This window comes from Trachinotus anak, unplaced genomic scaffold, assembly GCF_046630095.1.
Source record: "Trachinotus anak isolate AG129_WGS33_773 ecotype Australia unplaced genomic scaffold, CSIRO_AGI_Tana_v1 ptg000002l, whole genome shotgun sequence".
Classification (NCBI taxonomy): domain Eukaryota; kingdom Metazoa; phylum Chordata; class Actinopteri; order Carangiformes; family Carangidae; genus Trachinotus; species Trachinotus anak.
Window position 1 is genome coordinate 6,680,379 of NW_027273853.1, and position 16,364 is coordinate 6,696,742.

The 16,364-nt window shown below is 40.1% G+C and overlaps 1 protein-coding gene across 2 annotated transcripts in view; it reads left to right on the forward strand.

Annotated features, from left to right (window-relative positions):
• The window catches only part of peak1 (pseudopodium-enriched atypical kinase 1), a 103,925-nt gene that overhangs the window by 69,992 nt on the left and 17,569 nt on the right, over positions 1-16,364 (forward strand). For both annotated transcript variants that reach the window (XM_071492827.1, XM_071492834.1), the window contains one exon: positions 4,783-8,286. In XM_071492827.1, coding sequence (XP_071348928.1) covers positions 4,916-8,286 — 3,371 coding nt within the window. In that variant the 5' untranslated portion in view covers positions 4,783-4,915. The remainder of the gene's footprint in view (positions 1-4,782; positions 8,287-16,364) is intronic.

The following is a 16,364-nucleotide window of genomic DNA, read 5'->3' on the forward strand; positions in this document are numbered from 1 at the left end:
GGTTTTCCCCCTCTTTTGGTCTGGTCTCTGGAGTTATCATATTTTAATGATATGCTCTGCACTGTGAGCTGGGTGAACTAAAAATATTGGACTGTTGGGCAGATGGGATTGTTGCTGTCCCCAAGGCGTATCTGTCGTCCCAGATTAAATGTTGTGGGGTCTTGTCAGTAACAACATGGCGCCACTTTGTGCCTTTGGCTTAATGAGAGACTAAAATGTAAGTAAGTTTTGCTGGCTGGTGGACACAGTGTCATATCACACCCACTGTGGAGGGAAAAAAATAAATGAATTTTAATGTTGGCTGAGAGAAAAATAAAATATGCTGTCACATCCACCACTGGGAGGTTTCTGTTGGTTCTACATGGCATGTATTGGATATCGAATTTTTCATTTTCATTTTTCATGATTCTCCGAAACATGATCAGAAACACAACAGCATGAAAAGCAGAATTATCTCATTAGGATGCAGCCTGGGAGCTGTTTTTCATATTTCCATCTAGCTGCTTTGAGGATAGTAAACACAATAAGGAGGTTTTATCTTGATTTCAAAAGGAAACTGTTCCCTCTGCCATCCCTTCCCTGTCTGTCAGGGAAGAAATAATCTAGTTACAAAGAAGGGCTCCATGGTGCAGATCTCATGAAAGCAATTCAGCTTTTTAAATTATTGAAATATCCATGTTAATACCACTTGTTTTATGCTTTTCTCTGCTGTCCAGTTTTTTGTAAGTGCTTGCGCAACAGCTGCATTACAGCTGTGAAAAACAAAGTCTTAAATTTGTCTTGTTTTGTTTCAAGGAGGACAAGCACATAGAGAGAAAATGATTCTGGATGATGTCATTATAAATGATCAATATATTAATTTTGTCTCAGCTGTTACAGACATTCCACAGACACATAGCCGACTTTTCTCTGGCTGTACTTTTGCTTGTCCATGCAGTTTTTGAAAGTCTGCCACAGACATACACTATGCTTACGTGTCACAGGGCTGGCAGGTTTTGAATATTGTTTGAATTACAGTCTTTGTTTCCTATGAGGATGCAGTGTAACAGGATAAATCTTCCCCCACCCATCACAACTTGGTCAGCAAAGTTTTGTTCAGGAGTTCCTGCTTTATTGTGTCTGGCCCTGGGCAGGGGATTGTCATGGTAACATCCTTCCGTACAGGATCTGACACCCATGACCTTGTTAGATGGATGAGAAAACTGACTCACCCATGCCTGTCAATATCAGCCCTGCTCTAACATGAGTCATAGGCCCAGCTTTATTTGATGAAACACAGGCTTGGGTCACTCATAAAAGCACTGAATCACCATGCATTCTGTTGCTTAAGTTAACATTTATTTTGTTAATAAGTTATAGCAGAAGTGAAGAGAGAGTTGGGCTCTTCCGGAAGTCACTGCGCAGTGTTGGTGTCGTCATTATTTGTTCATTTTGATTTATAATCGTACAAAGTCAAAGACTGAGTAACTTCCTCAATCTGAGATATCTTCCATTATGTATATGGGTTATCTCCTCTGAAGTACACCCTATCCAATGATGTATTCAGGCCAAGCATTGTATAATAATCCTTTGGCAGACTTCACATGTTAAACAGAGCGGAATGAGCTATCTCATCCCAGCCAATAGATGAAATATTGCTTTAGCATAAATCACTTAATCAGGTTTTTCTGGCTGAGGGAGAGAGCTCTCAACTATTGTGAGATCTCCATGGAAGAAAAAGCATATTTCTGATAGCAGTCAAGAGCAGATGCAGAACTATATTTACAGTTCTTTTCCTTAAACTTTTTTCTACTTTCGTTTGCTGCAAGAGATAATCATAGGGGAGCAACTAACTCGCTTAATCTGTTGATTAATTTCTCAATTTCTTTATTTTATAGTCTATAAAATGTCAGAAAATAGTGAAATGTATCTGTTTTAATGCCCCACAGCCCAAGGTGATGTCTTCAGATACCTTGTTTAGTCTGGCTGAACAGACTTTAAAGCCAAAAGATATTCAGTTTGCTATCATGTACGACAAAGAAAAGCATCAAATCCTCACATCTGAAAAGCTGGAGACAGCAAAGGTTTGTCATTTTTGCATGGAAAATTAATGGATGATCATTAATTTTCTCACAATTGACTAATCAGTAATCAGTAGATAATTATGAACTCCTATATAAGCTGCTTAATCATTTTATTTTCCAGGTACTTCCCATTTGATTTTAATACAGTAGTCAAAAGAAGACACATGTGGTCTAGTTCCAGTGGGAACGATTAACTACTAACTAAAAATCTTTTATCTGAAAGCCCTGTGCATCTAGAAAATCTAGATGCACACATATATTCATGGTTTTAAATGTCGTATGTGCATCTTAATTTCACCTCATGTTTTGTGTAAGTTTCATGGCTTACAGTGAAACACATTGTTTTGTTTGATTCAGAAAAATGAATACACTCAAACTTCAGTTACCAGATTCTGACTGCATTAAAAAGGGTGTGACTAAATGAGCATAAGAGCCACAACAGAATCACAGAAATAAAGTTGCTACAGGACAAGAGGAAAAAGGAGATCTCAATATAGTGAGACTTGCATCGCTCCCAACAAGACTTTTTTTTATTTGACTAATCAAATGCATTTGTGATAAAAGAGGAAAAATAAACCAAAAACTTCACTTTATTACTATGTAAGGTTTTAGCTACAAATTTGTCTTTAATTGCGTCATTTTCTCTGTATGCAGCTAAATTCTGACCTCACTTTCTTGCTATCCATATTCAAGGTTTTCAGTGTTTTATTTTTCACTCTTACAATCGTGTCTTCTGTCTGAAAATATAATACTGTCCTTGAAAGAACCAGAAAAGGCTTTATTTGTAGAAATAACTAGCAAGGTTATGTAACATGCAGATTCCTGTGTGATGTTAAAACATTCAAGGCTTTCATGGAATGCCTTTATTTTAATTGGTTATTAGAACAACACACCACGTATTATCCATGGATTAGATGTTAATGTATTCAAGAGCTTGTTATAATTGTGAGAATGTGCACTGGTCAGTTGGGATGAAGTGAATTATAATAATGGATTTTCCTTTGTCTTTCCACCTCCATTAGATTCATGATTTGTGTTGAAGTGAGGCTTAAAGAAATTAAACAAGTATTTCAAATTTTATCCAAAGGGACCTGGGCTGTGTGATATATTGAAAGGAATTTAAGATAGGGCTCTTTTGCACAAAAAAAAAAAAAAGGTATGGCTTCCTGATGCTAAAAAGTGTGACCTGGTGGGCCAAGAAAACAGGATGTGTCTGATATGTATGCACTGGTGCCGATAACGTGAGTCAGTGTTTGTGCCCACGTTTTAAAATGTCAGCCTTTGTTACCTCAAAAAGACTGAACTGAATTTTTTTTTTTTAACAGATTTTTTTGTGTGTAGGATGATTTACTAATTAAACAAGATAAGAAATAACATATATTATTAAGTTTCCATTTAAAACCAGTTTTTATATCACATGTCTTAATACTATTTACTGTCAGTTTATTGCCTGTAATGCAGTAGGAGAGTGACATTTTGTCTGTTGTTGTTTTGCCAATGTATGTATGTCTGAGTTTTCAACTTTCAGATTCAAACTTGTTTGCATTCACATAGCCATTTTTATATTTAGAACCTAATTGTAATTTAAAAAACCGAATTAAAATTGTGTCATATTTAATATTTGGTCACAAATATTAATGTCTAAATCTAAATTAATGTCAGTGAAGTCTATGAACATAGACATTTTCAGATGTTTGTATGTTACTTGGTATTGTTTTTATTGCAGTCTCCAGGTCTTACTGCAGCTGTCTTCACTTTCTGGTTTTGGGGGCTTTTTTTCTGTATTCTAGTCTTCAGCAAGTGAAAATAGGTGACACTAAAAACTCCTTTCATAGGCTTGGATGTTTAGAATCATTGTCTTGCTTCTTGCTTCTTGTTGTGACTACAGATACGAAGAGCTACTTGTCTTACATTGCTCATCCAGTATGGATGTAAGCCCCTACAACACCTCCCCTAGCTGTTTAATTTCAGGACTCATTTGCTGGAATACAGAACCAAAACTACAAAAAATGTTTCTTTCAAACTTCACTGTAAATATATGAGCCTGAAAAACTCAGTACCCTTTGTGAGACATCAATACATGTGAACTCAGCTGAAGCACTTTCAATTTCCATTTTCCATGTAACTGCTCTGGTTCATAGGATTTAGTACTTTGAGGTTTTGATTCAGTGACAATATCAGTACCTTTATCTCACCTAAGCCTGGCTGAAACAGCCAACTACAACACAGGGCAGCAATTCAGACATAAACTCTCTTAATCCTCTTCACTTCTGCTTCTCTGCTTTTCAATTTTTGCAGGTCCAACGGTGGGGTAGGAGGAGGCAGATCACTGGCCCATAGGGTAGATTGCCTCCTAAGTAGAGAAAGTTTGCCACCTAATGGAGATAATGGAGCACTGCCTTCCTAATTCATTCTCTGTCTCACTAAGTTTACTCTCAAGCTTCCCTCTGTCTACCCCAATATACCTTATTTGCTTCAGTTCAGCTGTGTGTGTGATAATTGTTATTGTATTATAGAATCTAATTTTCCTTGATTAGGTCAGTATTTGTCCTGCGTGGACATAACTTAACTTAATAAGTAACTTTCTTTTTGCAGTTTGTTGAGTTGAAGAATTTGTAGCAAATAAATCAATGTATGGAATTAAATTAACATTAAACATTAACATTAAAATTTTAAAAAATAATTTCATTTGTACTTTTTTCTCCTGTTTTCTTTTCAGATCCTGTATCCCCCATATTTGAGGCTTGAATAGTGTTCATCATCTGCACTACAGTTAGTTCCTGTAGCCTGTAGCTTCATGGCGGGGTTTCCTGTCCATTGACCCAGTAGGCTGCCATACTGGACCAGAAGCCATGTCCGCCTGCAGCACATTCACCGAGCACGTGTGGAAACCAGGCGAGTGCAAGAACTGCTTTAAACCTAAAAGCCTGCACTGTCTGGCTCAGAGTGGTGGAGGGAAGCCTCCCTCTGAGCAGAGGCCTCCGACAACACAGCAACAGAATCCAGCCCCTGCTGGGGCCAGAGCCAACCCTAACCTTACCAACAACTCTCTGAGGGCTGGCAGTGGGTCAGCCCGCTCAGGCCACTTCCGTCCACCAGTGGCTAAGAAGCCAACCATTGCTGTTAAGCCTACTATGATGCTGCCCTGCTCCTCTGCAGGTCTGGATTTAGATGGCAACCTGCAACGACCACCAAATGTAATAGAACAGGGCAAAACATCTGCCTTCACAGTCTGGAATCGCAATGGACTGAACCGTAAGAGGCCTGGTGGGCCCAGCAACAACAATGAAGGAGAGGATGGCAATGAGGAGATTGAGGGTTATGGACATCTTAGCACAGGGACTCCTAGTGGAAATAACAATAACAGTGGATTGGCAGATGTTTTAAAGGAGATTGCTGGGTTAGGCCCTGGCCCTAGCCCCACACCCCTTTCAGGCTCCAAGGACATTTTCTGGGGACGAATCAGTAGTTCATACCAACGGTCCTTGGAAAGAGGCCTTCCAGCCTCAAGCTGTCTGGCCATGGGAAGCAGTAGTAGTGGTGGTGGTTGCACTGCTCATAAACGGGTATCCCTTAGTGACAGCACCGAGATCATTAGCACAGAAGGTGGTCGCTTTTGCTACCCAGAGTTTTCCAGTGAAGGTGAAGATGATGAGGAAGAGGATGATGAGGAGGAAGAAACCGAAAGGGATGATGATGAACATGAAAGCTGGGACGAAAGTGATGAAGAGTTACTAGCCATGGAGATCCGTATGCGAGGGCAACCACGATTTGCAAATTTCCGTGCTGCCACGTTGTCTCCGGTGCCCTTTGCCGCAGGGAAAAAATGGAATACTGTGCCACTTCGCAACCGCTCACTACAGCGGATTTGTGCAGTGGACTACGATGATAGCTATGATGAGATTTTAAATGGATACCCCTCCATGGACTCCAATGGCGGTCTTCTTCCCTATGGGCATCATGACATGCAAGGCAGTGGTTTTCTATCAAATTCAGAGTGTGCTACTTCTCCAGAATCATCATCATCACTACCAGAAGATTCTCGAACAACCTCCAGCAGTGGGAGCAGTGCTCCCTGTGCTGTTAGAAATGGCCTGCATTCTCCCACCTCCTCTAAGGCACCTGCTCCTGCAAAAAAGGAGCCTGTCCACAGAGCACTGAGTCCACTCAAGATGACTGAAACACACAAGGCTGTCCTGGCCATTAGATTAGAAGATCAGGATGGCAGAGAAGGCATGCCAATGCCCCAGGCCCTTCCAGGTCAACCAGTCACTATCAGTTTTAGTCCCACAGAAGAGCAAGCAAAACCATACCGTGTAGTGAATTTGGAGAAATCGCTGATCTGTAAGCCTTACACTGTAGTGGATGTGTCAGCATCCATGGCCAACAAAGATGAGCAAATTCCAGACTCTACTCCAAAACCCAAAAACCTGTCAATGCCTTCCAGTCCTACATCCTTCTGTAGCACTCCTTTGGGTCACCCCCTCTCTCCAGCCTCCCCTATTTCTCCATCTTCTCCTGTAATGCCAACCTCACCCACATCTGTTGCTCTCTCGGGTACCTCCCGAAAGAAATCAGGGAATATACGCTACCAAGAAGTGTGGACATCAAGCACAAGTCCTCGCCAAAAGATAGCGAAAGTGGATTTGGGGGTTGGAAGTACTCCTGGCCCCTCCATACCTTCACAACATTGCAGCCACAAGTCAGCCCCCACTTCTCCCATTGCTGGGCTGTCTTCCTCCCGGACTGTGCCTGTGAAATCCCCCAACTTATCAGAGATCAAGTTCAACAGTTTCAATAATGCAGGCATGCCTCCTTTTCCCATTATTATTCGAGATGAGCCAGCCTATGCCCGTAGCTCAAAGAATGCAGTCAAGGTACCTATTGTTATCAATCCAAGTGCATATGACAACCTAGCTGTATACAAGAGTTTTTTGGGACTCAGCGGGGAACTCCCACAGCCAAAAGGCGTAGGTAGTAGGGTAGCCAGCCATACATATGAAGAGATTGGATCTTCTGAGAGTGTCCAGTCCTCCTCAACAGAGAAAACTATGTCTGGTAGAGGTACATCAGAGAGAGCCTCTTTTGAAGAGACAAAAGCTCTACCTGAAGCAGTGTCAAAAGCACCAAATTTACAACCTAGAACCACTACAGACTCTAGCACTGTGACAAGCACTGTGATGAGCTCCACAGTCGGGGCTCTCTCTCCCACTACATCAACAAATTCCCCTGCCATTTTTGCCATAACTGCAAACCTACCTAAAATCAGCCCTACTGCCAATGCTGTAACGCACACTTGGAAGTCAAGTGGAGATGCTACTTGCAGTAAAGATGATGATACAGATGTAGCTTTGTCTGCTGGGGCAGTGGTCAACCATAGGGAGGAGGCCAGCGCTGTACTCTCACAGATAGTGGCCTCCATCCAGCCTCCCCAGTCTCCTCCAGAGTCGCCCTCAACCACAACCTTCAGTTCTGAGGAGCTGTATGCTCTCCCACCTGATGCCATGAAGGAGACCCTCACCCGACCCAAGTCTCTATTTTCCGCAACTGATGGTTGCCTTTCAAAGCCCAAGAAAGACACGCCTTCAAAGGTTTTGTCCAAATCCCAGAGTGCCTCTGCTGCTGTCCCACTCTCCAGCCCCCGCTCAGAGCCCAATGCCCCCTTCCCCCCTCCTAGATCTACGTCTTCCCCGTACCACGCTTCTAACATCTTACAGAGACATTTTGGCAATTGGACCAAGAGCTCCGCCTCCAATTCTCCTGTACGACCATGTGAAGGAGAAGGAAGTCCAGGTGGAGAGGGGAGACGTATTTCAACAGAAAGCTCCAAACCCAAACGCTGGATCTCCTTCAAGAGCTTTTTTCGTAGGCGGAAAGATGAGGATGAGCAGAGGGAGAAGGTGGAGAGAGAGAAGGAGAAGGGCAAGCTGGTTGGACTTGATGGGACAGTAATTCACATTCTTCCACCACCACCAATTCAACAGCATCACTGGTTTACTGAGGCCAAACCAGAGGATCCCACCCAGAAGCCAACCATCATCTTCACCTACAAACCAGACAGTGGCAACACCCCTTGTGATGGAGAAGGAGAACTACGAGTAGAGGAGTGCAGAGAAACTTCGCAACTGACACCTGATGAGCGCAAAGAACCCAGACCTTTGAGCCCAGGACAAACACCACCCTCCTACAACACTGGAGCTGATCTCATCAGCAAGGACTTCAGGTATTTATTTGAGGTTTTACTTACTCTTCTGATACCTGCATATTAAAAGATGCCTCAGTGACATGAGTAAAGCCTGTAACAGTAGTACTTCACAGTAAAGATTCAGTTTAAAACTGGGTTGAGATAAACTTAAATGTTGTTATAGATTTGGATCAGAATACTGATTTCTTTGTTAGAAAAAAAAGTGAAGCTATAAAATTAAACACATATTGCAGAGGACTCCCCGATAGTTTCAAACACAGGCAACAGTGGATGGGTCTTTGTGTTATTAGTAAGAGTTAGTGAGGACTAAAAAAGTAATCTTATCATTTGCTATGTATGCATACTGTATGTGCTTGGAGAATGTGTTTATGCTGCTATTGAAGTCTTCACCAGTTCCACCAGAAAACAATAGTTTTCAACCCATGAACAATTTGACAGGAATTTTGAAAGGGTTAATGATACTTTGAAGTGCTGTAAGGTAGGGTTGGGTACCAAATCCCCGGTATTAAACAAGCCCCAGGGCAAAATTTTTAAAGACTATAGTATCCACAAACTCTGACGTTCTCGGTTCTGCTCTCTGTGCTTAAGAAATTAAGAAAGTAGATTTCCTATTTGTTATTGCTACATAAAAGTTCTCTTGCACATTCACCAACTCCATATCTGGTTAAGTCTCAGATGCATTCTGTCTGTCTGTCACAGAGCGCCATGCAGTACACACAGCAGAGAGAACTCAACATTCAAAAGTGTGGTGAAGTCTTTTGAATATAAGGCCAAAAACATGAGTGATTTCTCAAAAGTCTGAAAGTCTGTCACATACTAGAGGAGAAATGCTCATTCACGAGAGAGTTAACTAAATTATATGAACAGGTTAATGATGGAAGGTAACCATTAGTCAGCTGATTGTTAAAAAAAACTACTGTCAAAGAAAAAGTTGTGTCGTAAATTATTGTTTATGCTACATTTGTTCAACATTTCCATCATTACAAAATCCGTTTACAAAGTAATTTGTTCACAAAAATGCTGTTGAACTTTGCTACTCAAGAATGTTCATTGAGAACATGATAAAATAAAGCAATGTTAATTCCGTTCTTAATTTGTTAGTTTTTTTTCTCTTAAAAATTAGCAATAAGTACCATTAAAGTACTGGATCGATAAGCAGTATCGATAAAAGTAATAGTACCATTAAAATCTTAACAATACCCACCCCTACTGTAAGGTGAATATTGCTTTTACACAGGTAGTTTTTAATATGCTGTTGTCTTCAAGGCTGTGGAATTCATAGTAATTCATCAAATGAGCTCACACATGTTCTGCCTACATCACCTCCTGCTGGTCTAATTAATGCTCCTGCATGCAGTGCCTGTGTTACCGTTACCCACATGCATTCCCTTCAGAGCACTCATGGGACCCAGCTTAAAATGAAGATGCTCAACCTTTGCCAGCTGCTCCTCCAAAGTGCCAGGGGTTCTTCTCCTTCTATCATACAGATCCCTCATCACAGATTCAGTGATGGTGTTTGATCTCAACTTGGCATGTTTGCTCTCCAACATGCCCAGCCGACTGCTTTGGCAAGTGTGGTCTCTTCCTTAATGTCATCCATTACCTGATCGGCAGGCTCCATGTTCAGCCTTTCTCCCTTTAGGAGTGGACCTCGATGTGTGACAGGTTTCAACAGCAGTCGGTTTGACAACTACTCTGTTAATCACTGCTTTACATGGCATATTCCCTTTATCCTCACACACACCCACACTGGCTCTACTTGCCAGTGTAATTGCTGTGTTCCTGCATAATGAGTTCATTATTTGTCTTTTACGTCCTGTTGACCATTGTGTTTAATTTCTTGAGGTAAATTTCCTGCGGTGTGATGGTACCATGTAAAGATAGCCTAGGAGGTGTTAGGTATATAGTTTTCTCTGTTTTAAATTATAAGCTGTTGTAAGTATAAGCTGTGCTGAATTTGACCATTTCACTCAAAGATGGCAATTAGTGAAATAAATGTTGCAGTGGCCAAACAAAAAACTCATTCATCAGGAAAGTCATGGACTGAAAGCACAGGTAATAATGTGAAGCACTAATCACATGGACAACAGGCTGGATAATACGCTCTGAAAACATTCCCAAACCATTTGTTTAAATTGCACCATTGGTTCAGTGCAATATTTAGAAGATTACTGTTTGTTGATTACTGTGTGCTATTAAATATCAAGCTTTGAACTCATAAATTAAGGAAAACTCAACCAAAACACCACCCCAGCTTTTACAGTAGGTGATTTAATAATGAATCCTCAGATTTACTCTGATTTGCTGTACCTGGTACTATCAGTTAGAAATAGTCATTACCTACCAAACGTGTTTTATTTCCGGTGCCACATTCTACAAATACATGTGTACTCCTCCCCAATTAAATTGAAATATATAATCTCAACAAGAAAAATAAATTGTTCTTTTGTAATGGGAAAGCTGCTGCTGTTAGAAAATGCTCTTCACTTCAGGCATGTATTCTTAGCATTTCCTTAGTGTCTCTTCCTGAGGGTGTCATGCTATTTGCTAAAAGAGCACACTCTCATTTATTTTGTCTGATTGCACATATAATCACCCACAGAAGAACTTAAATGTGTTTTGGGAATACACTGGGAAATAGTCAATTAGCACTGTGGTATGTTTCATAAAATGCATTCCACCCCGATTAGTAGGAACAGCACTCTGGAAATATCTACACCTACAGCTTAGCTCATGCACAACTTGTTTAAATGTTCTTGTTCATCCTCTCAGATGATCTCTTGCGTTTTGGTGCCCTCTCTCCACTGCCCCTATGTGGTTCTTCTCCTCTCTTTGTATCTCTGCCACTGTCATGTTATCCACACCTTCTGGTGCTTGGCTTTCCACCATCACTTACTCTGTTTCATGTTCTTTTTTTTTTTTTGTTTGTTTTTTTTTGCTCCTGTTCCATGCCTTCTTCCCACATTTTTCTCCTTTGAGCCCAGAGCACTGTGAACTCTTAAATATTTCACTCCTCCATCCTGTCAAGAGCTCGGCCCCATTCTGTCTTTTTTCTAGCTTCCCTGCTTTTCTCTCCTCCTCAAGCTTCAGCTTTAGTCATGTCTTTCTTTCTTCCAGAAGTTCTTTGGTACAGAAGTGGCACAAATATCAAGTATGTGCTAGTTTTGCTGTTAATATGTGATATGATATATTAGGGTGTACTGTATAAGTTGGAGAGTATCCAATGCATGTTACCCAAAAGTTGGATGCCAAAATCCACATGTCATTAGTCAGAGCAATGGAGCTCTCAGTTCACACAGAGGATTATGGAGTAGTCCATCAGTAGTAGTAATAGAACCGAAGCTTATAATGTTAAGTAAAATCATTTGATGGTCAACCAAGTCAAGTCTTCAAGGATAATGCCACCAATGAATAGATACTTTATTCATTCCCATGGGAAACTTCAGTCATCCAGCAGCTCACACATATATGCAGCTTAGATTTTTAAAAAAGGCAGTGGGCGGAAATATGGGTTAAAAAATGGTTAAGAACGAGCAATCAATTAATGCGGTGTTCCTCATACCAAATGTTTCTCCTTTCCCAATGAACATCAGGGAACATCTGTCCCACTGTTGAAATATTGATCAGTTCTTTCCAATAAAATTCATTCACTTATATTTGATACCAAAAATAACTGAAGTGAACTGAAGTATTTCTACCCATTTTTTCCTGAATTATTTATTAAGTAGTTACTGTAATTAGTATTTGAAGTATTACATGAGACAAATTCACATACGGTCTAACAACAAACATGTAGGCTTGTGTGGAATCACACTTTAAGCAACCCATATTTAATAGCATCATACATAACACTTTAAGACATCTCACCTTTGGTGTAGTCTCTCTTGTTTTCTCTCTATCTGTCTTTTATAGACATTCCTTTGTGACCTGCTGTTTGCAGCATTCACTGTGGACTTGCTAGTTAGTAACTTCAGGTGTTGCCAAATAATTTTGAAAATAGACCTTGGTGCTGTAGCTCTCTACAGAAAGAATTTGCTGTGGAATGTGAATGGAGTAAATATCTCACAGTGCTTTGGTAACAGGTGTTGAAGGGAAAGGAAGTGTTCTTCAATAGCTAGTCTAGATTGTTATTAACCACCATGTCTGTCTAGTTTTATAGATAGTTGTTCGCTTGTTTGCTTCTGCAAAGTAGTGGAGCTTTAAAGTCTTTCTGAAAAAATTTGTTGCAACTAAAGCAGTTTCTCAAATTTGCTATTCATTAGTAAGCATTTTTTTTGCTGTTTAAAATTGGTATCCATGACACATTTTTAGTCAGTTGCTGATTAATATTATATATAATAGTAATATTATATATTTCTTATGAAATAAAATACCTTTGATGCTAAGGTATTTTTCAGTAAATGAAAGGCCTCTTAAAAACCCAACCCAGCCCTGGATAAACAAGAGTAAGTCAGTGACTAAATGACGTGTACTTGTCACACGGGTCATTCTACATACCCTCTGTTTTGTTTGGCAGAAGAGGGGTTAACTCCACTGGAGTTTTATAGGCTAACAGTAGGCGTGGTCATCAGCGCTGGCAAACACACATTACCTTAGACAGGTAAGAACATTCAAGGAAAGGGGAACAAGGAAGGAACACATGCAGGGAAAGACTTTTTGATTCTTCACAACTGGCCAGCCTACAACTACTGCTCCACCTAGAATGTGAATTCACCTTTGCCTCGTATTCAGGGTTTCCAGATGGGAAGCTGTGTGAGCCAGTACAGTGGGTAAGCTTGAAATGGAGCCCCTTTCTTTCCTTATTCTGGAAATACCTGTGACCATCCAGGCTATTTGAAGTCCTGTTGACTTAGCAGGGAGGAGAGGTTTCTGAGATTCTGAGACTGGTGTTTTGGATTGTGATTGTTCATTTCTTGCAGCAGAGGTCTGAGAAAGAGTGAAGTGCACTGAGGTAGTTTCATGCTGTCTCAACAAGTCAGGTCCTGACATTGAAACATGTAGCAGGCATAAAGGTATTTTTCTTGTCAAGTGCCTCTCAAGTAGGATTAATGTTGGTTGTATGCTTGCATTGGAGTTAAGTGCAGTAATGGCATCAGTTCATGAAGAAGAAACAGGGAAGAAAAGAAGAGGAAACTGAACGTGAACTGAATGTACAAGTCAGGCCACTAGCAGATTTTTTATAATAAACCTTTTGCATTCTCTTATATCACACTGTACTGTTGATATGCTGTTGAGTTTGTAATCACAATGAGTCTTCGAAGCCTTCATCTTTTCACAGTTTATTTACTAGTTGTTTTCTAGTTGGCTCTCAACACTGTAGTGGGCCTTTTTATAATGTCTGTCTGCTGCTGGCAAGTGCTACAGTCATGCACTATGGCAATTTGAAGGCTATTGATCGACTGTCTTTAAAAGGGACACAGAGGGCTCATGTCCTACAAAGACAGGTCATAAACATGTCAGATCTGATGCTCTCCTCAGACGCAGTGCCCCAGGGTAGAGACAGACACATGAGCAGCTGGGTGTTTTCCTCAAGTGCTCACTTTTCTATCACGTCATGCTCAAAATATTGCAATAATATTTGTGTTCCTTATAAAGAACATGCCCCTATGTAACAGCAGTTCCAGAAAAGGACTGTTTTGAGATAAGTTCCCTGTGTATTTAGATTGCTAGAAGGTGATGTTATGGGACATATGCAACATGATACAGCACAGCATGAATTCAGTAGAAAACCAGCATCTAATGTGAGCAACAGTTTCTGTCTGGAAAAAAAACTGTCTCTGGTAACGGTAGTCATCTTTAAACTGAAAACTGAAAAAATCTTAGCTCAAGTCTGTGTTTGTAGTCATTTACCTTTGTGCTCTGTTGATGATACTCAACTCCTTTTAAGACAGAGGATTGAGTTATTTCACCTTTTTTTTTTTTTTTTTTTTTTTTTTTTTTTTTTTTTTTACTGCATTTGACAAACCATATCATTATTTGTAGATAAAAATTGCAGTGACCATGAATTTTAAGCTTTAAGTGGTCTCTGAATCACACATCTGGTAAGTGCTTAAAACTCTTTTATAATCATAATCTTGGCTCATAGGAGGGTCTTAGCACTTGATTTTATACTCTTTAAACTGGCTGCAAATAACTGGCCCTCTTGTTGGTGGCAGAAGAATCTCAGCTCATTTAATTAGTGCACTAGATGCTATAAAAAAAAGAGAGAGTGTTTTACAAGCCCCAAACTTTCAACTGGACAAAACCGTCTTTTGTCTCTTTTGTCTCATGACACTTGCTTTTGACAGGGACTTTCATCCTGTGATCACATAAGTCATTAGTCATATTAGGAGCATGTGTAACAACAGTTCAGTCAAAGGAAATGAGACATCTGATTCAGGATAAAACAAACATTACTGGCAACCAGCCCCACCCATAACAGCGCTTGTGGCTATGAAATCAGCTGCTTGTACTTTTTGTGACCTTTTACCTTTTATTGTGTCACTCCTCTGCTTTACTGGTTTTGTTTTTCTTTGTTTTAATTTTCAGCAAAAGTACAGGAAAGAGAAATAGATAAATACTGTAAGATTCAGACTCATGATGGAAGTGCCAGAATAGTAAACAATATGCCACCAAAGCAGTATCTCAAATGTAGAACAGATGGCAGAGTGGTAGATAGCAGGTATATTGTGTATTACACTGGGGTAATATCTACAATAGTTTAGAATGTCACCCGACCTGGGTGGTCTCAACCCAGGTGGCCTGAGGGTGTAACGCTCACACAGGTCACATTGAAAGACCACGGCTGAACTGTTATCAGATCAGAGGTCAGTAACCAGGCCGCTTTGAGTATCCTATTTACTCTGATCAAAGTGGGCAACTGATCCCAGATGGCTCTTGGTGAAACACCAGCTGTTGAGGTTTTTCACCACAGAGAAGATACACAGTTCCCCAGAAAAGAAAAAAAAATCAGGTTGTTTCTTGATGATAATCCATGATGCATTTAATTTTGAGTTAAAAGTAAAGGCTTTGTGGCTCAAAATACTTTTTAATCTTTGTAAGCTCTTTGTATTTTTGTTCAGCTACAGCCACTTTTTACTCACTGCTTCAACCAGTTGTCATGTATAAGAGTGCATTCTGCATGGCAGATGCATCTTTAATGCTTTCTTCTTGTTACTATATAGCATCTATTTCATCATTTTACTTGTAAGACTTGGGTTGGCTCGTTCTCTGTGAACGTCTTCAATTATTGTTTTGTGATGAACACATTGTAGTCTCGAGGTTTATCAAACATGTTGAGTGTATTTCCTTCATCATTCAACATTTAAAAAGCAGATTTAAAAAACGTTTTAGAACATGCATTGTTTACACCCATGTTAACTTACTTCTAATGTTATTCTCCCCTGCATTGGCTGGTGCATTGCTGCATATTTTGCTGTGTTACCACTGTCTGTACATCGGCAAAATAATGTCAGACCATAGGCAGGAATATATATCACCTTTGTGTATGTGTGCTTGCGTGTGCATCCATATGCACGAGACAAACAAAAAAGAAAAAATTGCTCAATAGCACTGCTAGTGGTTAGAAACTCCACATGGTTCCTTTAAATGCAAACTGGTTTCCAACTATGTCAGACATTTCAGTAAAGATATTCTTTTACAGTTTAATAACAGACTGATGGAAACAGGCCCTACGGGGAAATTGTGGTGCTGTCACTTCCTTAAAAAGACACATAAGTGGCAGATCTCCTGTACAACAGACATCACTGACAGTAATGAACTACAGTGTCGTATAGCCTACCTCATAGCATCTCCAGGGCTCTCAGACTGTGGTTGGTGTCACTCTGTAATCTCAGCTCTCTCAGTGATAACACACCCTGAGTAACTGTAAGATATGACCTAGATTTCTAGTGCACACAACTAAGATGAGCCACTGTCTGTACATGGTCAAGATATGGCCTTCTTTTGTAAGAGGGAATATATATATATATATTCATCTTCTACAAGTCATTTTGAAGAGAAGCATTACAGCAGATCATTAGGAGGACAGGCATTGTTTTTCATAAATCATAATTTAGTTTTTGTTTTGTTTTCTAAATCTTCAGTCTGTCTTTTTA